Raw genomic sequence first — 26,127 nt, forward strand, 5'->3', positions numbered from 1 at the left:
AAGTGAATCTCTTACAGACATAGAAACAATGGAAGATGGTAGGCACCATTGTATGGAAAATATCTCCACCAAATCAAACTACAATAAAGAGGTCTTATGCGTTTGAAATGACTGATCACTCGTCGTTTCTGATTGTAACCTCCGATATGTATTCACCATCTCTGCTCTATGATCGCCGTCTCTGATTTTTAACAATTTCAATATGTCGGTGTGCATAATTCAAACGGTTTTGAAGTTATAATAGCAAAAGTTTTGTGATGCTAGAATACATTAAATATAACATACATAAATTAAAGCCCTTGGTATATATATGACTGATAATACTCAGCCTCATAAGTTATTACAAATTTCTAAAAAATAATCAAACTGTTTTAATACCAAACAATTTAAAATATAAAAATATCAAACTGTATTCAGGGTCTTGTGTCCTTGATAATCAAACAAAAGAAAAGTAGCCATAACACATTTGTCCTAATTGTTACACTTTTATTGCAATTATTAAAATCTCCCTAACCATGCCTTATTCCCCTATCGAGACGCACGAAGAAACATTTCTCTATAAAAACCATCCTTGAAATTCTCTAACAAATAGAAGCATCCTTTGTGTAGATGAATGAAAGGATCGTTATTTTGCTTTGTGCAAAGCTAGTTCTCTGTGTTTCAAGACTTTCAATTTCCATCTATAATAGCAATGATAAAAAGGAATTTAGAGTTGAAATATTTTTTATGGAAATTACATGATAAATATTCAATATGCAACCTTGCAGGTGAAACATCAAATATCAAAGATATATAGCCACTGAATAATATCCTTACCATTATCTAATTTGAGCAGAAGAGATAATTCAATTTGGATCAATGGCTTCTTGATGAGTTATGTAGTATGTCTATACAATCATGAGCTACAAAATAAAATCCATTAGTGTGCCTGTCTTAGAATTCGTAAAGGAAAAGATTGAGACATGAGAGGATTTCCAACCTAGCTAGAGAAAAGATGGCATGTTGTCTTCAGGAGCATCTCCCTTTTTACCGATATAATTCCTGTCACAAATATTACTTACATGTTGAGGTGCATTGATAATAGCTAGGTAGAAGAAAGGAGAAATTAAGAGACAAAGACGATTGCAATAATTCATACCTCATTTACTCGTAGTATCATCTCATTTATATCTTTACATTCATATTCAAAATGGCTGTCCACGGATGAATACGGAAGCATTGGTGTGTATAAGATTCCATCATGCCAAAAGGTCTTCATCTCTGGGCAGTTTGTAATGCTTATCGACATACAGTGTGGCATCTCAACATAGCAAGGGAAAGAGCTTTGATGGAAACATTCGAGGCTAGGAAGATTCTCTAGTGTAATTCCTGTCAAATGTGGGAATTTAATTTTAGCCTTTTGCTGTGCACAATTATTCCCAATGATCTCTTTCATCTTCTCGCAAGCAAACACATCAATACGGTCCAAGTTTGGAAGGCTTGTAACCAAGGAAACATCTGGAAACACATGTACCAAATCATTGCAATGTTTGATGATTATCCCACGTAAACACTTGAATCCTAAAATGTGACCATGATTTTTCCAAAGGTGCTTCAGTTTTGGAAGGGAAGACAAATATAAGTTATGCAGCAACATGCTCTGATTTGATTCAAATATCTCTTCTATGCAATTACATTCTTCGACTCTGAGATCCTTCACATGTGAGAATAAATCCATCATGTTGGATGGAATGCAATTAAGCTTGTGACAGTTTACAATGTCAAGCCTTGCTTCTCTTTTGATGTAGCCAAGAAGCTCTTTATCGACATCTCTAAATGTCTCTATTTTTTGCAACTCCACCTGCACAACATAAAATTGATTGAATATTTTCATATAATGTTCAAGTTGGGAGACCTTGTGTTTGAGTATGTACCTTGTATTTCTCGGAATTATGACGATAATATATTGTCAAATTAAGATCTCCAAGTGTGGGTGTATCTACCCAATCCCAATTTATTTTATGAAGGTTGGGTGTGTTTATGATAACATTTCCATAGGGAAAGGTTCTCATATTTGGACATTCTTCAATTGATAAGAGCCTGATATCATAGTTGTACACTCCTGAACAAAAACACTTGAGCTTTGGTACGTCACGAAACTCTAATTTCTTTAATTCTGGAAAAGAAATTTGAACATGATCCTCTTCAACAGTGAATAAAGGGATATCATAGTCATAATCTCCTAAACAAACACATTCCAGCTTTGGAAGATGATGAAGTTTCAATTTCTCCAGCTTAGGAAATAAAGTTTTGACTTTTTTGCCTTCTTTTATATATTCATCTCCCTTTGTTATTATCTCTTCCATCATTTCACATTCCTCAACTACTAATTTTTGAAGTTGCAAAAGACTTTTGGCCATGGAATGAGAGAGCAAACTCTTCAAATTGTGGCAATCTGAAACTATAATATCTTTTAGATTCTGGAAGCTTACAACCTTTGTAATATTGTGTTTCCATATGTGACTCAATTTTGGCAAATATTGTAATGTCATCTCCTGCAGTTGATAATGTGTGGTGTCATCACCTTCTTTTGTATCTTCTCCTCCTGATCCAAACACCTCAACTAGTGAATCACAATTACTTAAAGTAAGTTTTTTCACATGTTGAAACATATGTATCTCATTGTACGGCACAAGCATCAACAATTTATGAAATTCATTGATATCTATTTCAGAGTTTCTGAAGAAGTATCTATCATTATGTAGTTTGGTCCAGTTCAACATCTTGAATCCTTGTGATGCTACCTGTTAAACATTCATTAACATATTTTCAAGAAATATCACATTACTATTATTCGAAAAATTGATGATTGGCTATTTAATTGACTACCTAGATTGCTAATAAATTATTTATTATATATAACAAATCATGGTGAAGGTAATAATTTATCTATGAACACCTTAGACTTTGAGAGATAAGACTTACAAATGCTTTAAATCCTTGTATAACAATGTTGATGTCTTTCTTCTGTGCACAATAGTAGTTGAGAGAATTAATCTCTATGGTGAGATGTTCAAGATTAGGTGTATTAGAAGATCCTCTTGAAAACAATTCCATATTGGGACAGTTTCCAATATTCACTTCTTGAAGTGATGGAAAATCAAGATTAGAGTGACCTTTGAAGAAGTCCTTAAGATTAGGTAGATCCACTAGATGAAGATGTTGTAATGCAGGTATGCTAATCTTATTTGCACTTGCTTCTATTTCTTCTTGATGAGATATTATTTCTTCCATGTTTTCACAATTTCTTACTACTAGCATCTGGAGATGTTCAAGACTGCTAATGGATGAATGAGAGAACAATATATTGATTTTGTTGCATGCTAGTATAATCAAAGAAGTTAAGTTTGGAAAGAAGGACTCGTCTATGAGTGAGTGACGTCTTATGCTTTTGTGATCTCCAATAGATTCATCCTACAAAATTAAGAAAATTCATTTTGCAAATGCAGTACTACACATTTCATTTCTTCACTTTCTAAGCAAAGAAACAAAATGTTAAGAGTCCTAAATTGGTTGAGAGAATGGCCTAAAAATATATTTGTAAGATAAAATAACAATGATAACTTTCTTTATCAACTGTAAGTATATTATATATATGTATGTAAAACAATCAAAAATATTTAGTGACAATTAATTTTGATACTTACCATGTATTGTGGTTTATCCAAAGATTCATATGTTTCAAAATAGCAAAACCTCACAAGATTTGGTAAATCTGTTAATATAAGAGATTCTAGTAGACTGCAAGAGTTTATCATGCCTTCTCTCTTTCCTCTTTTAGCTATTATGGTCGTTAACTTGTCACAGTTATCGATTGTGATGGTTTTCATGTGTGATAGAATGGTGGAATTGCATTCTTCATCAAGAAAAAGTAATGCATCCAACAAGTCACATTTTACTATGCACAGATCTTCTAGACTTGGCATGTGACTTTTTCCCTTCCTGTTCATTTCAAAAACAGAGGGTATGTGATCTTGAATCACTCGTGTTACCGATGCTTCCTGCAAGCACAAAAAATAATATAGAATAAGATACTTGTCACAATTATTGTTTATAATGTTATTATTATTATTATTATTATTATTATTATTATTATTATTATTTAAACATTATATTTATTCCAATATGATATCTTGATATTTTTTTTTTGAAAACTTGGTATCCGGTCTTAGACCGACTAATCCAAAGGGACCAATCTCACCACCCACTTGCGGGGGGCCCCATTTAAAGCCAGAGGTTTTTTTGCTCCGTATGGACTTAGCCCACCGAAATTGGCACTAGGGGGAATCGAACCCGAAACCTTGATAAGAGCATACTCCAAGGACCCAAGCCAACACCACTATACCAGCCCCAAATGGATTTATGATATCTTGATATTATATAGAAGACTATAGGTATAACATGTGGAAAATTAATATATACAATGAGATTACATACCTTATTATTTCTCTTATTTGAGTTTCCTTGATGAATAAATTTGGGTATACATCCAGCAGAATACCAACCAGAAGACCTTGAGTTGTTTCCTTTGGAACTTTGAAAACCAACATCTTTTGTGTTTGTAGAATTCATGGTATTGAAGTTTTCATGTTTTGCATCATTATGGGTTGGTATGACATATATCTCCAACATAGGACAATCAAGAATATCAAAATTCATCAAGGATGGACATTCTAACCAAAGTGGATCAGAACAAATACTCACTAGCTTTGGAAGCCATGAAAGTGATAATGTATGTAGTTTATTGAAACTAATAGTTGTCGCATCATGTCCTTTATTATCATCTTCCTCATCTCTACTCCAAACCACTATCCTTTCCATCAAATCACAAGACCGAACTTGTAATTTCTCGAGATTTGTGATTGAACTTACAATGGCAGAAGTGAATACATATTTTAAAGAGGCACAGTTTGATATTGTTAGAAATCTCAAATTTTGGAAGCCTTTGACACAATGTGGAGCAATACCCCACACATATGAAAGATTTTTGAGATCTGATATCTCAATTTTTGTTAGCTGAGGAAACAACAAATCTTGTGCTTGCCAACCAGATTTCAAATATCCATCCAAGTCAAACACCACCTCCAAAGAACTGCAACATTCTAACAATATTGTTTCCAATTTTGGAAATTGTTTCATCCAATTAGATGAAAATAATTTGGCATTTGATGCTTTTTCGCCATTCACTGTGTTCGAAGAATCAGTTATTTCAGTGGCAACACTCAATTCCTGAAAATGTGTAACAAATCTAATTGTTAGGTTTTTTTTTTTTTTTTGGTAGTGTAATTGTTAGGATTTTACTTCACACAAAAATAATAAACACTATTCCCTCCATGTTTTCTACCCATGGCATGGGATCAGGATGCACTACAGTAATAAATCCCACAGTTACACGCTGTAGTGCATCTCAACCATCCATTTCAAATCGGACGGTTCTTATTACTTCTTAATAAAATCAGTACAATTCAATCACAACCATCAAAATTAGATCGGACGGCTCTGATTAAAAACAGCGTGAAAACAGCAGGAATATTTCCAGCAGGATATCCGATTCCCATGGCATGCATGCGTCTCCCAATAAAGTTAGGAAATTGATAAAACAATAGTAATTAATAATAATAATAATAATAATAATAATAATAATAATAATAATAATAATAATAATAATAATAATAATAAAACCAACAACAACAAAAAAAAAAAAAAACAAATTAACTTACTTGATTGAGCTCATTCAAATTTGTAGCATTGTTTAAGCCAATAAACCTTGGGAGATTTTTTAATTCAAATTTCACCAAATATGAGAACATCATTCCCTTGACTTCATGGTGATCTGGTGTATAGCACATCTCTTTCAAATTTGGAAGATATTCCAAAGACAATGAATAGATTTGTGCAAAATGATTGCAATGAACAGTACCATCTATCAGATACTCCAATTGAGGACATAAATATACCCTTAAATCTTTCAAGTATGGGCAATCACTTAACAATTGGCTCACAATATTTTTCAAGTTTTCCACCCTTTCTATTATGAGGATTTGACATTTCTTAATCAGTTGTGAGATCATCAATATACTCTTAATAGATTGATAATCTATAGCACTAATTTGCAATATTTTTGACTCTAAATATGAAGAGCGTTGCAAATAAGTATCAGGTCCCACATAAATCGAAAACTTTTGTATGTTGTTGAAGTCCAAATCCTTGACAAAAATTTCAGTCATTCTAACTTTCATCTCAACAACCTTTAGTTGATGAGATATCTTTGTCAACTCATTGATCGCAACATCATTGCTTTTCCAAGGAAAATTGTCCACCCAAAAATAAAGTTCTTCCAATTGAGACAATCTTATAAAGACATTATCAGAAATGGCATTAAGATCATTGCAATTTGTCAAATCCAATAATCTTAGAACATTTAGGTTGCCTATTTCAACAGGGAGTTCTTTAATATTAGAGTGTGCAAAACTTAGAACTTCCAGGTGTAAAAGTTCCTTACCAATTATAGATATATCTCCAACATTGCAATATTCTACTTGCAATGTATGAAGGCAAGTTGAAGCTTCAAATAGAGATGGAATTTTTGGAATATACAATTTTTGAAGAGACAAAACTTTGAGTGATTTCATCCCTCGAAAGAAATGTTCAGGCAACTCCTCTTCATTTGATTGCACTTGTAGAAGTTGAAGTGAAGGAAACTCTAAGTTGTCTTCTAGCCATCTTGTCTCATCCAAGATAAGTGATATTGCACTGATGTCATTCAATCTCTCTTTTTTGAGCCTTTTAATGTCATATTCCACCATAAACCGGTGATCTGTTTTAAATGTAACTAAGATGACAACATCACGTACAATATCGTGCATCTTCACACACCCTGGCACATTGCTATCCAACAACAAGCAGCATCTCTTCAGATCGTCCACCAAACTATACACTCGATTTCTTGCTTTCCATGTCTCACCAACAACTTTGAACAATCCCAAGCCCATTGCATGACGTAATAAACTTTCAATAAGTATATCAAAGTCTTCAGGAAACAAGGCACAAAGCATAAGGAGCATCTTGTGTTCTGTGCTGCTACCCAAAAATTTTAAACTAAGCTCAATGCGTGAGTAGACAAATTTGTGCACATCTGAGAAAGTAGATGACTGAGAATTTTTCAATTGCTCAAATGCAACCTCCCATGTAGTAAGCTTTTTTTCATTCTCGAGCGCTTTTCCAACAATTACAACTGCAAGAGGTAAGCCTCCACATTCCCTTGATACTTGTTTCGCTATTGGATAAATGGCAGGTTCATATACAACATCACCTGTAATTGCTTGAAATAGATACCAGGCTTCATCCTCGAGCAAAACAGAAACATGAAAACTCGCTTGGCTTCCCATCTTTTGACACTCTTTTTCATGTCGTGATGTGAATAATATTTTACTACATTTTTGATTATCTCGAGATGGAAGTCCCACCCAATCAAAATTAAGCTCACTCCACACATCATCGAGCACAACTAGGAGTTTAGTCTTTTCATCATCAATTTCCTTCATTCTCTGATTTATTTCTCTGCCTCTTCCTGCTACATCTTCACTTTTCAAACTCAAGCCTAAACAATCAGCAATCTGACTTTGGATATTCTTGTAATCAGGATTTTGGGATACCACTGCCATCACAACTTTATCAAATAACTTGTTTTCTACAAATTTGATGAGTTCTTTCACCAGTGTGCTTTTCCCCACTCCACCCATTCCACATATGCTTATTCTTTTGAACTTATCATCCTTCAGTTTCTCAATGACGTCTTTTATAATAGTTCGCCTAGACTCCAAGCTCTTAATATCTTCAGTGAAGGTAGATCCAACAGGTGGTGGATCTTTATGGTAGGATATGAGCTGAAATTCTTTGTTTTCAAAATCTGCCATGTCGTCGAGCCACTGTTGTATGTTTCGATCAAATCCTTCTCTATTCATTCTTTTTGTGTCCACCCATCCTTGTCGTGCTTCTTTAACACCCTCCAACTTACTGTGTTCTTCCTTCAAGTTGGCAATGATTTTTTTGTGGTGGATCGCATATGCAAACTGCTTCACCGTATACTTCAGTGCCAATTCTCCAAGATTTGAGATAGCTTCTTTTGACAGTTCAGTAAGAAACTCCATGTTTCTTTGCCTTAAGTAGTGGAAGTTCTTTGAATTATGAAAGGGAAAACAAACAAAGTAGAGAATAATGTGTTAGATCTAATATATTATTAGAAAAAAGTATAATACTATATATTATAAGTAGACATTTTACTTAAAGCTCTAACAAGGTCTCTTGTAACAAACAGTGTGCTTTATTTTTTATTTTTTTGTTTTCACCACCAATATCCGGTTTACTAAACCGCCTAATCTGGTTCGGGGGTCAGTTATTATCAAAAGCAAGAGTAGTGTCTAAAAATAACTATGCATCTGGTTAATCATAGTAATTTATAATCATAGTAATTCATGTATTGGTAATGTAATTGATAATACTGGTTATAAAATCAAGAAACTTTTCCCTATGAGATTTGGTGAATCAATTAAGCAGCTACAATGCACGTGTATAGCATAAATAAACCAAAGGAAGGGTTATATATTTACTACATACCAAGGTAGCAGCATTAGAAGAATTTGAGGCAGAAACTCAGCTGATTGAGTCTCAATTTCACAAAAATGTTTCGATTGTAATCTATGGTGGCTCCGGTGGAGAAAACTCGGCAAAAGAAGGTAGGGATGGCAACGGGCGCCCATGGGTGCGGGTTTGACACTTACCAAACTCACACCCGAAATCATCACCCAAACTCAAACCCAAACCCAAAGACTGTTCGGGTGGCAAAACAACACTCACGCCCACACCCATTGGGTTCGGGTTTTTTCCACCCAAACCCAAACCCACAACACATTTAAAAATAATTTGCAAATTTAAGAAATTAAATTCCAACATAGACTTTGAATTAAATTACAACTAAAATTAAGGTCTTCCAAAGAAATTCAAACATAGACTTTCAAGAAATTACAACATATACTTTCAAGAAATTAAATTACAACTAAAATTTAAGGTCTTCCAAGGAAATTGAGGGAGACTATGGGGGTAATTAGGTAATTATAAAATATTTCGGGTGGGTGTATGGGTTTCGGGTGTGGGTATGACTGATACCAAACTCACACCCATATTATCGGGTGTCACCCAAACCCAGTCAAATCGGGTTTCGCCCGTTGACTTGGGTTTGGGTTCGGGTGGGTCTCTCGGGTTTGGGTTTTTTTGCCATCCCTAAAAGAAGGGTCGCAAAACCCTTGCGTTTTTTGTTACCATAAAAACCCATTTTCACGTTTATGGCGATAGAAATGACAAGAAAAAAAAAAAGGGTGAATGGAAGATCTTTGAATGCAGAGAATCCAAATTCCGTCTTTCTATATTCTATTTATGAGATATTTTTTAGTAACACGACATTAGTTGGCGAAACATAAATGGATTTTTTTTAGTAAAATAACATTAGTTAGCAAAACATAATTTAGTAAAGTTATATTGAATTTTGTGTAGTTAATATTTTTAAAATATAAAAATAAAAAAAATAAAAAAATAAAAAAAAGTAATTTACATTACAAAATTTTCGATATTGTTGAAGAAAAAAAAAATTAAATTTAAAGAAGATCATGAAAATTCAGTTGCTTTGAAGAAATTTGAGGTGATAAAGATGCAAGTGAAAAGCCACTCAAAAGTTTGATGTTTTTACCATGGAGTCACAAGGTACAAAGCTGCTAAAGATTACCAAAATTAAGTAAGATCTAAACTTAAAAGTTCTCATTTTATAGGGACAAAAACATATTTAATATAATGTAAGGAATAATGTTAGGGTCACACCCTCTAGCACACTCTTTAGACACACTCAAATAAAAATTAGTCACATCATTCACTTTTTTAATTCATTTACCTGCTAACTGGTTGAACCGGTAAAGAAACAACATTTCCTAAAAGAGTTTAATTGCTGTGCACTGTCAGTGTAATATTTTTTTACACATGCATCCAATAACACGTTGCCACATCATTTAATGAATGTGACACATCATGTGTTTTTAATTACCATACATGATGTGTCGGTATATTATTGGATGCATGTGCAAAATAACTTTACACCGACGGTGCATATAAATTAAATTCTTCCTAAAAAAATAAAAATAGAAAGGAAAAAGAAAACTTCAACGTTGCAGCACTGTCCGTCCATGGCTACTTCAGATCTGTTTCATGAATTAGTCTCTCGTGGTCGTATTAGACACGTCTTTATGGTTCCATTTTTAATTTTTGTTGGGTTTCATTTTTTCTTTTCTTCCAGATCTAATTCTTTTCCAATGTTGTTACTATTTAACCTGGGTTCATTGAACAATAACATCATCTACAATGACATTCTCTTTTGTTCTGAAAATAGAAACCAGTATAAACATTCTTTTGGTGATTGTTTTAGATTGGAATGGGAATTTGAGAAAGATATTCCATTAAATGTTGTCAATGGCATTATTTGGAGAAAAACAATTTAGATCTAGAAGTTTCTTTGGCAGAAGTTTGCAAATAATGGTTGTAAATTTGGGTAAAAGAACTTCTTTTAACCTGGGAGAATTTGTCCGAACGTGAGAAAGATAGAGACAGACATGGTTGAAAGGTTAGGGAAGATGAAAAGTTAAAATTCAAGGATTTATAAAAAAAAAATATAAAATCAATAGTTAAACGGTAGCAGATAAATAAATTTAAAAAGTGAATGACATGACTAGTTTCAATTGGAGTGTATCTAAAGAGTGTGCTTGAGGGTGTGACCTTAACATTATTCATAATGTAAGTAATTACATCGTAATAAATTACTATAAATTTTTGCAAAAATAACATTTTATTCTCTCATGATAAACTTTTTCATGATACAAACTCAAACCTTTGGTGCAGACTTATATTTTGCCAATCCCATTTTAAAATTAACTTCAATAACTAAATTATCTCTCAAGTTATTTAGTAATAATAAATTTATTTATTAGATTCAGATTGATTTAATAGAAATAATAAAATTTAAATTGTATTTTAACAATATTATTATTAAATAAAATAAAAATATTTAAATTAACTTATATATTTTATATACCAAATATACATCCAGCACACAACGGAGGGGATTAATCCCTCGTGACCGAACTTTGACCCGGACCACTTCTCACACACATGTGGAGAAGTTGAAAATTCAAGTTTAAACAGACTGCTGCGTATTAACGTCTTTACAATTATTAATTGAGTTGTAACGACAAATTTACTTACATTTTTTAATTATGTATAGATATTTTTTCAACAGAAAATAGTTTATCTTAGATTTAACTGCATTATTATATATATGGTGATCATCTTGAACGGGTGTAAGCTTGCTTTTTGTCTTGTTTTATCAATTTCTTCTTACCACTTTTTTTTTTGGACCATCCGGTGCTTTTGGGGTTTGGTGACTCTCAGTCTAGTCAAGGCCGCCTTAGGAGGTTTCTAGATATGAGTTTTTTGTACTTTTTCTTTCTTTTTAGGGTTCAGTAAATACTTCTTGTAATCCCTTATGTAGACTCTTTTGATGTATCCGCTCTTTTTTATTTATATATAATTATATTTGCCATTAAAAAAATAACAAAATACCTTTTTTATTTTATTTTTTAAATTACTACCTTCATTTAAATAGAACGTAAATATTTATACAAATAATGGAAAGTAAATATAAATACTATAAAAGACAAGGAAAAATATTAACACAAGACAAAAATACATAGCAAAGTTATAATAACCAAAATATTTGGAAATACTTACCAGATCTTCGTGTGAAAGCAAAAATATTCCACTACTGTTGATTGAATAAGAGATGTTGACAACTTTCCCAAGAGAAAAATAATATAGTTTAGATTGAGATTATATTAATTTTTGTGTGCAAAAGTGATGACGAGACCCTCAGCAAATTGTATTTTTTTTACAAGGATATAGCTAAAGAAGGTAAAGATTGAATGGATAAATTGATGTGAAGAGTGCTAATAAATTGGAATGCAATGGTCATATATAAGAAGGAAAAAAGTATACTTTACTAGAAAGAAAGAAAGAAAGAAAGAAAGAAAGAAAGAAAGAAAGAAAGAAAGAAAGAAAGAAAGAAAGAAAGAAAGAAAGAAAGGAAAAACAAAACAAAGAAGAAAGGAATTTGTTCTTCTCACGTTTGAGGGGGAAAGATGATTCTAAATTCATTAAATATATAGTCACACACTTGAGGAATAAAACTAATACAAATATTATATATGTGAGATGTAAAAATAAGGAATAAAATGATAAAAACATTCTTAAAATATTATTACACTTAAGGTATATATATATCTTTAAGTACGTCAAGAAAAGTATACAAAAAAAAAGCCAAATTTAAATATTCTTTATAATCATTAAGAATTATGTATAGTATATACATGGGTAAAGAAAAGAATACAATTCTTTTTCCCTGGATAACGAAAAAAGAGGAAATTAAATGAGAGTTATATAGTCCCTGTGAGCTTAGTTTAGTTGGTAGAGAGATCATATCATATGTGCAGGAGTCTGAGAGCTTAGCTCAGTTGGTAGGGACAATGTACGTTTGTGACAGAACATATGGTGGGTATGTGAGCTTGCCTTCGTGATGAGACATGCACTTTTATTTCAGCGATGACAGCAAAGGAAGATGTCATTTGTCAGCGATCAGAAGCGGAAGCTTGGAGCTTGCATCAAGGTCTCCAATGGGTTGCTAATATGGGCTACCGGAAGGTAGTCTTTGAGATGGATTGCAAGGTGGTTGTGGATGATGTTAACAAATGTCAAACAAATCCTTCGGAGTATGGTTCAATTATTCAACATTACTTTGCTTCGTTATTATAACGACTTTATAGTTGTTTTTGCTAGGCGTCAAGCAAACGGCAGCGCTCATGCTCTTGTACGAGCAACTTTATCTCATGCTTCTCGCAACACTTTTGATGTAATTCCTAATTGTATTGTCACTATTGTTATGAATGAATTGCTGTGTCAAAAAAATAAAAACACAAGGGCAAATAGGATTATTCACAAGGTTATCAAAACCGGACCGGACCGGTAGGTTGGACCGGTCAGACCGTGAACCGGTCATGAAAATGGTTCGGTTTTGAGCAAAAACCGGATAGGAAACCGACCGGCAAAAAAACCGCTTGAACCGGGGTCGAACCAGGTCGGACCGGTGAACCGACCGGGCGGTTCAAGCGGTTTTGCAGATTTTTTATTTTTTTTTTAAAAAAATAGGGCAAACGACGTCGTTTTAACTTCTTCTTTTTTTAAAAAAAAAATGAAACAAAACAACGACGTCGTAGGAATAGGAAAGATTTTTGTTTTTCATCTATTCTTCATTTGGTTTGAATTATAAATTTTATTTTATTTTGACTTGTGATATTTTATCTTTTTAATGTGTGAAATTATGAAATATTGAACAATATTCATATATATATTTATTTATATATTAATTAAAATATATATTTAATTAAAAACGGTTCGACCCCGATTGAACCCGGTCCGACCAATTGAACCTTGAACCGGTGAGCTCGCCGGTTCGATGACCGGTCCGGTTCTGACAACCTTGATTATTCACATAGCCTTCTTTAAATAAATATTCAATTAGCTTATTATACCACATGCATCCGGATTGTTTTAACTCATACAATGATCTTTGCAACTTAATTGCATACTTTTTTTTTTGGATACAAAAAGGGGCCAAAGCCCGGAAAAAGGAAACAACTACAAAGAGATGATTTTAGGGGTAATTATCCCCATAACATCAGCTAACATCAATGAACTCACACTAGGCGGACATTGCTCATACACACGTAGCCCTGGATCATGATTACAACCCAAATTAGCAAGAGCATCAGCACAATCATTCGCCTTACGATAAGAATAACAAATATTGACTTCCCAATCCATTGCAAGTAGACGACGAATTATCCCCATAACATCAGCTAACATCAATGAACTCACACTAGGCGGACATTGCTCATACACACGTAGCCCTGGATCATGATCACAACCCAAATTAGCAAGAGCATCAGCACAATCATTCGCCTTACGATAAGAATAACAAATATTGACTTCCCAATCCATTGCAAGTAGACGACGAATTTCTTGAATAATTCTCCACCCAACAACACTTTCATCTCTCGCACTATGTAGACACTGGAAGCTCATAAACCTGCACTATATAAGGTACACATGTACCACTACCATGTACTAAATAAAAAATAAAATGTGCAGTTATAAGGTAAACATATGTACCGTGTACTTGAAATGATTTTATTATGAGTGAAAAATATATAATAGCATGTGACTCAATGACCTTGTTCATAAAGCCAAGATATTATGATATATTTACAAGAAGCTTAGTACCTCATAAGCACTTCTGGCCCATCAGCAAGCAAAACATGTGTGAAGATATTAAGTATGCTGTAGATTGGGGAAACACACATCCTGAGAAGGTATTCAATTTCACCTTCATACTCTAATATTTTAATTGTAGCTGAGTGTTTTTTTATGCATAATTCAACAGGCATTGGCAGAGAAGGGACAAGGTTCATAGAAGAGAATGTAAAGATGAAGTTAGTGTATGATTATATGTTACAACTATTGACTGAATATGCAAAGCTCTTGAAATTTGAACCAACCATACTTCCACAAGCTGTTGAGGTTTGTTTTGAAAATTTGGAATGTTCAGAGGATGGTACATGGAGGCCGGGGAGGAGTTTATGGTTGAGTCCATGGTTAAGTCACCAAGTGATACACCTCCATGTACAAAGCAGACATAGTATGCTTTGAAGGGTCACAACATGTCGTGCTTTGAAGGGTCAAAATTACTATGCTTCTGAAAACATTGCAATTGGTGTTGAGCTCACAGTTCCAGAGTACTATGTGCTTGTTCCGAAATTTAAAATGTGTCAATGTAATTTCTTTTTTATTTTTTAATAAGAAGAGTCCATGTTTTTTTATTTTTAGGTTCTCTAGTCCATGTAATTTCTAACTTATTTTTTTGACCAAAATGTAATTTCTCACTTATGTACAAAAGTTAAATGTATTTTTGGTCATGAATTTATGTATAATATATTGAACTTTGTATTTAACTTTTTAAAAAAAATTCTTCAAATTGTATAAAAAAAATGTTAAATGTATTTTTTTTTCCTGTATCAAATTTTATTTTTAGTCTTTCTAAAAATTCCTTCTAATTTTAGTCCTCCATTGCCCATTGGCATTTTAAAAATAAATAAATAAAAATTAGAGTATATCGCAAGCAACCAAACCATGAACAAATGGCGATAACTCATTCATTGAATTCACGAAACACACATTCGCATCATTTAGCTTTTTCCTTTTTTTAAAAACTATTATTTTATTTTATTTTTTGATATGAGGGAATTAAAATACTATTAATTTAATAAATTTAAATTAACTATTTAATATATTTGCTGTTAATTTATCTATAATTTTATAATAAAGATTAAATTGTTAAGCTAAAGATGAAATAATTAAACTAACAATATTTTAACATTTTAATAAAGATGTCATCAAAATAAGTGATTTGAAACATACTATTTTTGTATAAAAAGAGAACTAAAATTGAAAAATGAAAATTTGGACGGACTACAAAAAAATTTAGAATATTTTGAGAACTAAAAACATATTTAACCTACAGAAAAAATATATTAATTTTGCATAATAACTATTTGTGAGGTCCTCGTGAACATAACTCAGTTAATAGAGACATTGCAAATAAAACAAAGAGTAGACACTTTGCAGCAAATTAAACATATTTCTCAGAAAGCGCCAAAATTATTCCGAACCACTTAAAAATATTAATATCAAATGGCAATTGTTTCCATGTCTCCAATATAATCGGATTAATGCAAGAACACTGCTGTATTGCGAAGGTGATTTTGGAGAAAGAGTAAAAGTTGATATCTAACTTATTTACACTCTACCTTGCACACTTTACCTTATGGCACGCTTTACTTTCATTTTTATTTTTCTAACTAATATCTTACATGTTTAATCATGTTTTTCTTCCTTAAGCATTAGTACTATTTTTTCTTTGAAACTAACATTGTTTCATATAGGAGTATTTAGATTTTAGATGAGTTCAAGAGTACTTCAGTTTGAAATTACATAATGACAGGCAAGTACATTTATGTTCATGATCATGTAATATACAGACAATATCAGGCAAGTACATATCTTCATGATTTTTTGTTCATGTTCATGTAATATAAATCAGGCAAGTACATATTCATGTAATATAGGCAAGATCAGTGGACAATCATCCATTTTTATAAGATGATTTATTCGGTACACATATCTTATTTATTTGGATATGTAAGAGTACTACTAAAAACATCATATAATTAACTTTCATCAATGATGATTTAGCTGGTAGAGTTCATGATTGTTGACGATTGATGATTCATGGTTCTTTAATTATGGGGGGAAAAGTTATCGGCAAAAATGTTAGCACTCCAACGTTTAAATCAGTATTTGAATGAGGTAAAGAGAGTGTTAATTGGAGGCGCAAATATCATACATTGAGATTGATGTATGAATGCTTATATAGGAGAATATTACGGTTTTACAGTATAGTGGGTCCCCATGTGTAGAGGATCAGCCATATATAACACCTGGATTGTCCTTTTTTACTGAGCACGTTTGGATGTGAGGAGTGTAGGTCCTTTATCCGTGCTTGTTTGCATGGTTCTGTGGTCGTTTCTGCCACGTGTTATTTTTATCCCATTATGTTGAGCTTTGATGTGTTTGGACTTTAGCCGATCCAGAATAAGTTGTATTATGGACAAAAATTTGTCATGTGGTTCAGTGATGGACACAAATTCTTGTTTTTATCCTATCACTTACTACCTATATATTTTGTCTGGTCTCCTAACTAGTTTCTAAATCAAATAAGGTACAACAAAAATTGTTCAGTCTAATCCCCTGTTTTTTAGCCGATCAAATGCATTTAAATCTTGAATTTTTATCCATTAATCAATTTCGTCATTGAATTTATCAAAATAGTAAAAATACTCTCTTCGACCTTATTTATAAACAAAAATTACTTTTTAGATTCATTGAACAACTGATGTATCTAGTCTATCTGGCTAGATACATCAGTTGTTCAATAAATCTACATTTAATTTGTGAAAGTCATATCAAACTAGTCCCTAAGCAATTGAGTGAGGGATAATTTAGAGGCTAAATTGATATATTACCCCTAAATATAAAATCTTATGGAGATTTTTTTTTTGTCTCATTTTATAAGACTCCATTCAAATTTAATATTTAGAAAGTTGAATGCACAAATTTGAATATAAAATTACCACATTTGTGTTAACACGTGTCCTTACATTCTCCTTATTATGTTATAGTGAGTTTTATAAATTATAGTAATTTTGAAGTTGAGTGCATTGTAGAAGAGTACGTATGATGGTTTTTTTGGACGGTGCAAGCTATAGCAAGCAAAGGGTATGAAATCAAAATGGATAACAGCAAGCAATAGCATTCGTTTAAGAATCTTCTTCAGTAGCAGTAGTAATATAATGACTAGCTAGTGAGTAGTGAGTGAGTTAATATGGTATGAGAGAGAACAAGTTTGGTGAGTTGAGCTGAGCTGTATTATGGTACCGTAAGTCCGTACGTACTGCAGAGTGCTGTTGACTCTTGAGATTTTCTTCAACTTTGACTGTCAAAGCCGCGTTGTCTTGTCTTCCTTCACGCGTAAACTTGCTTCCCAATCTCTTTTTTCTTATTTACTGTACTGTACTGTACTACTAGTTTTTTAAGTTCAAGCAGTATACAATATTCAAGTAAGATCAACAGTCTTCACAATATGATTTGTATAACAGTTTTAAAACAAACAAATTATTCCATATTTAATTTGAGTCTGATCTAGATATTCATTAACATGGAGTTTAAATTAGTTGAATTTTTTTTAGGGCAAAAGGGGCGTAGTCCCCTAAAACAAACTAGAAACCACGCAGAAATCTAATACAAACAGAGAGTCGGTTCAAAGAAACAAATAAATTAAATTAATTAAGAACAATATTAAATTTTTTGAAATATCAACATTAATGGTCCATTTGATATGATGGAAAGAAAGTGGGAGGAAATGATATTACGCAAACCAATAAATTAACTTGACAAAAGGTAATCCAACTTCATTAATTTTCTTTCCTCCGATTTTTTTTCCATCATACCAAACGGACCATAAGAGATAAGTCATGCTTCGCTAATCAGTCCACTACTTGGTTTGCTTCATGAAATACACGAATTCAATCTACAGATATTTTATTATGATGAATCTGATGCACATTTTCCACGAAAATACAAAGTGGATGAGTGAACGGCCACCCGTATTTTAACAAAATTGCAACCAAAGAATGTAAATAAGTATACTTTAATCTTACGGTATCCTCGCTCCCAGGCTAGCTTAAACCCATAATAGATCCCCACAACTCTGTTTCCAGCACAGGTAAATGAGCTTAAATCAGTTGAATAGCCCAACCATGAAGAGTAACTAAATATGGAACTAGTACAGAAAACACTTTTTACATCTGGCCAAAACCTCATTTTACATCTGACCCCAGTCAGAGGTAGACGTACAAGAAGTAGTAAGTTTACGCTTTTTACATCTGACATTCGCCAGATGTAAAATTATCCCCTTTTACCTCTGTTCTCGTGTTTCAGCCGACCAATTTTTTTTTTTAATTAAATTGGACCTTTTACATCTGACCAAGTCACCAGATGTGAAATAGTAACTTTATTTAATTTAATTTTTTTTCAAAATCCTGCGTTTTTTTTTTTTTTTTTATATTTTAAATCCTATTTTGTAATTAAAAAAAACCAAAATAGCATTACAATTCAACATTCAACCAAGTCATTACAATTCAAATAAAATACCAAGTCATTACAATTCAAGCAAAATACCAACTCATTCATCCAAAATGTTATAACATTCAAGCAAAATACAAGTCATTACAATTCAAAACATCATAATTAATGTGAATCCATTGTAACATCACACAAATTAACCTAGCTACCTCCTAAGCCTCATCATCGGCAACATCATAATCTACCTCGGGATTGTATAGGTCAAGAAAACAAGTTGCCAGTTGTTTCGCAATTCATACAGCTCCTCCTCGGTTAATGACGTGGGATCATCGAACACCTACAATACATATACATGATCAACTTATTCATACTACATGATCTAAAAAAATGCAATAATCCAAACAAACAGAATGCAGGAAACTTATGCAGGAAACAGAATGATGTAAACTAATGCAGGAAACTTATTCATACACGCATGTACAATTAAAATAAATCTTCCAGTCTTCTAACAACTACTCTCACTAATTTTTTTTTCCCAAGTAAAACTTTCTAAATTTGAATCCTTAACAAATGCCCCCGGGCATTATTTAGCATTTGCCAAAAAAAAAAAAAAAAAAACTCAAAATATGGAGTGATTCAAGTAAAACTCTCACTAATCACTAGTACTAATCAAAACATCCAAATGTAACAAAAAATATTGAGGTTAATATGGTATGGCCTCTGCAGATGTTATGATTGGTGTCAAAACGGACATGTATCACAAATAATGATATTAGTATATTAGAAATATCTGAAAGATAGACGCCAAGTACAGTACCTTTCTGCTCAACTTCAATTTGGCATGAGCAGTTGAGAGAGGTATTATGGTTTCTAAAGTTCTGGCAGTTATTGGAAGTGTTCCTCCAGTCTGCATAAATCCAGCAAGATATCAATAAAAAAAATAATATGTATAACTATAGATATGCTTCTATAAGCTTTCCTAATACTAACCTTTGCATTTGAATTTGCATTTCTGAGCTCAGCATATGCTGCATATGTGCCGAAGAAAGCTGCCTACTCTGAAATTGTTGATGCCCAAGTTGTGGAGAAAATTGCATCTGATGTTGCCCGTGCAACTGTGGAGGAGAGAAACATACTATGAATAAGACTAATATAGTTAGCTGCTAATATGTCCATGCATGTATTTATATCCTCAAGTTATTACTTTTTTATCATTTGATCATTCAGAATTTACTAGTGTCCTTCTGAAACTAGCACACACACACATCTAAGTGCTAATATGGAATTGGTGAAGCTGTTGTATTGTCAAAAGAAGTGGCGCTGGTTGCAGCAGAAGGAGATGCAGCTGATCTTCCCAAAAGTTGTGATCCTGAGGTCTACATTAGCAATAATGTGAGAATATTGGACAATTTACAACTAGAAGAATCAATGCTTTTCATAATTTCAAACCACCAAATGAAGTAACTAGTTCTCAGTCCATAGGTTTAAAAATTCAGCAATGAGGACAGAGCATGAAAGATAAATATCAAAATAGGCAAGGAAAAATAAGGCTAGCTGAAGAATCAACCATGCAGCGTCGCTTAAAGCAGCTGTGCAATTTAACAAATTTTAATGTCCTTCAAGTTCAACCTATTAAGGGTCAGCTGGGTTCACAAATATAAAAGTAAAATATGAGACTATGGCACAGGAATATTTCAAATCACAAAACTGGATATGCAAAGGTTGAATGCAAATAATGTTGAAGCAAGAAAATCCAAAATCATAACTAATCACAATTCACATGTACCGTTTATTTACAGTATTAAAAAAACAAGGGTGAAGAAGACAGTCAAATATCCGTTTATAAAACCTTCATGGAAATGTCAATGACCTGACCTGTAACAACGAATTCTGGCCACCCATACAGTTTGATGACAGTGGAGTATTCTTCATATACACATCTGAAAGTAATATATATAAATGTCATTTGGGGTCAAAATTTTAAAATCCATAATATTTTAGAGATGGAGTTAAGAAGAGTGATTTACTATTGTTAGACCCGTCAGGAAAAGATTGTGCACCCTCGTTGACAGGATATGCATCTGCCTCTGGTCTGCAGGTATCCGTAATTCTGCATGAAGTTCCATTATATCCAAATGATCATCATATAGAACACGAACTTGGAGAGTGACTGACATGACAGTTTATTAAGTTCAACAAAAAAAAAAGAAGCTTTCTTCAAAGCAAGCCAACCAATAGCACCTTCTTGTACTCAAGAAGTCCTTATGAATTACACTCCCATCATGTGCTGCCTCACCTGTATTGGCAAGTACATTAATTTGAATTCTCTAGTGAATGCATGTTTCAACATTTTCTGAAAACTGCTTATATACCTCCATCAATAGCAGAACGAAATCGATGCATACGAAGGACGTGCTCTGATATTTGGCGATCAATATCAGGATCCATTTGATCCAACACGATAAACAAGAGATCAAATCGAGAAAGCAAAGAGTCTGGGAGTCCAATATTTTTAGTTGGAGTAAGTGAACGATCATACTGTAGAATCAAATGACAAAAGCCACCAAGTCATGTTCGAAAGAGTTACCAAGTCATATTCATGGTTGCTCTCAAGAGTTGAGACTTGGCAACAGATGGATCACCAACCATCATCATGTTAATGTCACTAAAAAAAAGGCAGGCCAGTATTAAAAACTTCCATAAACAACAGTAAGAGAAATAAATGCCAAAGAATGTGTTCTACTTCAATAATACCATCTTCCAACAAAACAAAAGGATACAAGGAGAAAGCACTAACCCTCTTAAATGAGTGCCATTCTTTAAGTTCTTCTCCACTCCACCAAGCATCAATAACATCACTGCTTTCTTTATCCAAGAATGTCCATGTATAGAAGGTGCAAGTGAATTACCAAGAAGATCAAATGTATCCTCTCTTTCAGCTATCTTTTTAATGTTTTTAAGGTCTTCAGGGCTGTAGATTGGAGCATTAGCCTCTTTGTTGAGAAGAGATACATTGTTGGCTATGAGCACAGTCCTGCATGCACATTAATCAATCAAGTTTCTATTCAATAAAGCAAGAGCAAAGGAATTGTTCAGTCTATTTTCTGAAGCTACCTGAATACACCATTCACACTGCCTTTGCTTTTTCCTGGAAGAGCCTTATATATCCCGACAATAGCCACACGATCTCCAGGCTTGCAAGAATCAACAAGATCATCCTCTGCTATGACATCCACTGTTCTTGGGAGCTGACCAGGCGCAGAATTTTCAGGAACTTCCTGCATGGACAAGGTTTGATGATCCTTGTATTTGCACAATCCATACTCGGTCACAAGTAAATTGCCAGTTTCATCCTACAACAAACACTTAGTCAGTAAATTTTATCCTTTGGTAATGATAAAAATAATGCTAGAAATCAAGGATCTTGAGATTACCCTTGTGGGATAAACAGACCCTGTGGGCAAACCCAAATTAGATGTAATATCTCGATAATCACGGCTAGTGAAGTTTCCGGTGGTGGGGCAAAAATGAACACTTTTAACAAGAAAATGACCTTTATATTACAGTTATCCTCTAGCAAAATGCATAACATACCACCATCGGACCCATTAAAATAAAAATTAGACCCAAAACTGAATGGATACAAAAGAATCACCCATAACAGGTAAGTATAAGCAATATTCACCTACCAAATTTTGGGAAAATGATTAATATTATAGGCACTTTAGTACTCAACCCTACTTATATCTGTATAACAAGTTTATTGTGTTTTCATGTTCTATTAAAAACTTAAATTAAATACTCTTGTCCGTATAAGCAATATTTACCTACCAAACTTTTTGGAAACAATTAATATTATAGGCACTTTAGTACTCAATAGTCAATCCTATTTATATTTGTATAACAAGTTTATCATGTTTTCTTGTTTGATAGCTAAAATTTGGGGGATATATTTTCAAAACATGAAAGATTTTCTATAAAACACTTAAATTCAATACTCTTGTCCGTACTGTTTTGTAAATTAGGATTTGGATAATCTTTGAATGTTATTCTGTATAATATATTACACTTAAAATCGATACTGTTTCAAAAAGTATAAAGTTTAACATTAGTTATTGTTAACAATACAGTTCAACATCCACCATAATCATCCCCATCTCCCATCAAAACCACATAACCACCGTAACAATTCTAAGAGCTAAAACACAAAGAAATCACGAAAAGGAAAATATTTAAAAAGGATTAAAAAAGAAAGAAGAGTACCTGAATCGATGTGAGAGAGAAAGACAAGCTTCGATTCGTGAGAGTAGAGGCCGGAGAAAGGAGGACAAGCTTCGATTCGTGAGAGTAGAGGCCGGAGAAAGAAAGAGAAGCTTCGATTTGGAGTTAGGGTTCGTGAGAGAGAGGACGACTGCGAGTGAGAGAGAGGACAGCGCTGGTGGTGAGTTGATTAAAGCTTGCGGAGGGTTCAATCTTGTCGCCGGTAGAGGACGGCGCTGAGGGTTTGCATCGCCGGTTCAATCTTCGCAGGTGAGGACGGTTGCTGCTGAGGGTTGCGTTTTGGTTTTTTTTTTTTCTCAGCGCTATTGCATTTTTTTTTTAGTCTTGGGAGAGAGATATCACTATTAGATATATTTCACCATAATTACAAGATTGTCACCGCGTTTAGTTATGCTTCTGGTACATTGAAACCAGATGTAAAAAGTCTTGTCTATTTATTTTTCACATCTGTGGATATTGAAACCAGATGAAAAGACTACTCCACATAGCGTTTTACATCTGACATATGCTCGTCAGATGTAAACTACTTGTGTAATATGTCATATTTGTACTAGTACTTGATTAAAACAACATTTATATTTTATGGGTCTTCTTAACATGTGCCCTTAAGGCACATGTTAAGATATACCAAAATAGAAATTTAATATTTAATGATACAAGAAATTTAATGCTTCAAAAATCAAAATACACAAATTAACATTTAATAATTTCTATTTTTGCTTCTTTAACATGTGCCTTAACATTCTCCATATTTTATACATGGAGAAACATCATCATATCATATAGATTTATGTGGGACACTTATTGACATATAGCTATTGGAGAACAAAACAAAAATAGAAACCAATATAAACACGGCAATAAAATATTACTACACTTTTGGCAAGCACTCATTTTGGAGCCACGTATACTCTTATGTTTTCTATCTTATTTGGTAGGTAGTTAGCTAGCTAGCTGTTTTTTAACATAGTTCATATATATACATTGGCTTGACCTATTGATGTATATGTCTTATGTATCCTCAATTTGCAATTGTATAAGCTAATTCCTCGCGCTTCGGAGGATTCAAATGAGTGAAAAATTCGCACTAAGGATTTCAACGCTGCTACATATCCAAACCAGAAAACAAACCTTGGTTAATTTACAAATCCACGCCATCTCATTTAAATGTTTTTGGGTATATGTTTTATTCTTAATTGCCACGTATTGGTTTCTTATTAATTGGGTTGAATCAATACTAACAACTTTCAGGTGCAGATTCTCTTGTGTAAACTTTTTACAGTGATATCACAACCATCCATTTTATTATGTGTGAAGAGTAAAAAGTGAGGATGCACTACCCAGTAAAAATGCCACTGAAGAGGATCTGTTTTCCAACTATAAACCTTTTCACCAGTATATTTACTTTGGTTGATTCAGACATGTGAATGTTGAATTGTAGTAATCTTAGAAATTTCACTACTAGACTAGATAGAATAGTTGATCTTGTCAAATAAGAAAAAGAAATTAATTTCACATTCTATATGTTTTGTGGTTCATTGATGATTGTTGTAATGTAAGCATGCTTCCCATTAATGATATCAAAGCATTACACACAAAGGAATTCAAAGTAGTTTTGAGTAACCATACAGCATAACAAAGCTACTCAGCAGCATGCCAGCATTTCTTTGTAAAAAATTAACATCCTTTGAGTTTGTCAATAACCAGTTCCTACATAAGTGCCACAAACATTCTTTGAGTAGATACTAGATAATGATAGAGGAAATTAAGCCTCAACATATTGCTTTTTTGCCAAAGATTGTTCTTGTGTTTGAGATTTTCATATTCCATCTATAAAAGTAATGATAGAGGAAGTTAGAATCAAAGACACCATAGTTAAAATCATAATATAGGAATAATGCAATACAACCTTGCAGATGAAAAGATCAAGTGTTAAAGATAACTACTTCATAGAAAAAATGTGTGCAGTTCTGTAATTTATTTAGAAGAGATATCATTCATATCAACAAAACAAAAATTGCTGAAAATCATTCTAAGAATGTTTACTCCCATGGTGCATAAAGGGTGTGTTTCTTTGTCAAATTGTTGATGAATAGTATCTCATAGATGAAAAGTAACTAACCTCAAGGGATTCACTTAGTGTAGCATGACAGAGTTTGTATTCGACATGTTGCGTGCTGGAACTCTCATTAGTTCCGGTGGGGTGACATGAATTACTTCGTACAAAGTTTCAAGCAAATATCTGGACTAACATGCATGAATTCATTCAGACTTCAGGATGAAAGATTGCTATAGATAATTAGGACACAAACAAATGTCATGTACCTTGGCATGTTGTTTCAGGATACCATGTTTTGTTTGTAGCAGCACCTTTAAACTCTTGAATGTCATTTACTTTCAGAATGGATTGAATGACTTCAAAAAAGAGAGATCAAAAGGCAGACATAACTGTTAGATATGCCTTGAAATCTCGGTAACAAAAAGTTGGAAAAAATATATTTTGTGAAAGAATATATTTTTTGTGGAAAAATATATTTTTGTGAAAAAAAAATATATTTCCTTGGAGGCCACTTTGACTTGGATTTGTTTTATTTTAAAATAGATTTGTTACTAATTTTTGGCATATATTTTTCTATAAATAGGGATCACTTTATTCATAGAAAAATCAAGAGAGTAGAGATGTAGGGAATCAATTAGGATTTGCCGCCGACACAAGGCTAGGGTTTTAGAGAGAAACAAGAGGGGTTGTCTCTTGGTATAACTCTAGGGTTGGGCAAAGGGGATTGATTACACCTTGGGAAACACTTATCAAATTGAGTCTCTTGGCCACGGGAAGAGATTCGGGATTTGGGTAGAATTAGGATTAATTCTTGTAACTCAATTGGAACTCTTTGTAAAGTT

At 33.0% G+C, this 26,127-nt stretch overlaps 2 protein-coding genes and 1 long non-coding RNA gene across 4 annotated transcripts; all 3 read right to left on the reverse strand.

Moving 5' to 3' along the window:
* Nucleotides 1-277: 277 nt before the first annotated feature.
* Nucleotides 278-12,082, reverse strand: LOC123888231. 2 transcript variants are annotated; one of them, XM_045937206.1, is made up of 10 exons: nucleotides 11,866-12,082; nucleotides 5,760-8,216; nucleotides 4,477-5,268; nucleotides 3,687-4,040; nucleotides 2,965-3,453; nucleotides 1,914-2,783; nucleotides 1,139-1,840; nucleotides 980-1,041; nucleotides 817-902; nucleotides 278-680 (listed from the first exon to the last, which is right to left on the reverse strand). In XM_045937206.1, exons 2-8 carry the CDS (start codon nucleotides 8,187-8,189, stop codon nucleotides 1,027-1,029), a joined length of 5,652 nt encoding a protein of 1,883 aa, XP_045793162.1. In that variant the 5' UTR covers nucleotides 8,190-8,216; nucleotides 11,866-12,082; the 3' UTR covers nucleotides 278-680; nucleotides 817-902; nucleotides 980-1,026. The 2 variants fall into 2 exon arrangements, with proteins under 2 accessions (XP_045793162.1, XP_045793163.1); XM_045937207.1 differs by having other exon boundaries at nucleotides 5,760-7,351; nucleotides 11,866-12,070.
* Nucleotides 12,083-18,544: 6,462 nt separating this feature from the next.
* LOC123891780 (DNA replication licensing factor MCM3 homolog 3-like) lies at nucleotides 18,545-22,505 on the reverse strand (the record flags this gene model as incomplete). The annotated part of the gene is made up of 14 exons (XM_045941671.1): nucleotides 18,545-18,571; nucleotides 19,217-19,282; nucleotides 19,763-19,852; nucleotides 19,936-19,973; nucleotides 20,053-20,060; nucleotides 20,221-20,321; nucleotides 20,821-20,885; nucleotides 20,973-21,055; nucleotides 21,187-21,241; nucleotides 21,318-21,510; nucleotides 21,541-21,610; nucleotides 21,743-21,979; nucleotides 22,060-22,298; nucleotides 22,380-22,505. Coding segments are annotated over 14 exons (1,398 nt in total), but the record flags the coding sequence as incomplete, so codon positions are not given.
* A 2,270-nt stretch (nucleotides 22,506-24,775) lies between these two features.
* LOC123888234 lies at nucleotides 24,776-25,637 on the reverse strand. Its single transcript, XR_006802025.1, has 3 exons — nucleotides 25,552-25,637; nucleotides 25,349-25,468; nucleotides 24,776-25,056 (listed from the first exon to the last, which is right to left on the reverse strand). It is a non-coding gene; the product is annotated as an uncharacterized LOC123888234 (long non-coding RNA).
* Between the last annotated feature and the right edge of the window lie 490 nt (nucleotides 25,638-26,127).

Source organism: Trifolium pratense, linkage group LG6 (assembly GCF_020283565.1).
Source record: "Trifolium pratense cultivar HEN17-A07 linkage group LG6, ARS_RC_1.1, whole genome shotgun sequence".
Lineage (NCBI taxonomy): Eukaryota > Viridiplantae > Streptophyta > Magnoliopsida > Fabales > Fabaceae > Trifolium > Trifolium pratense.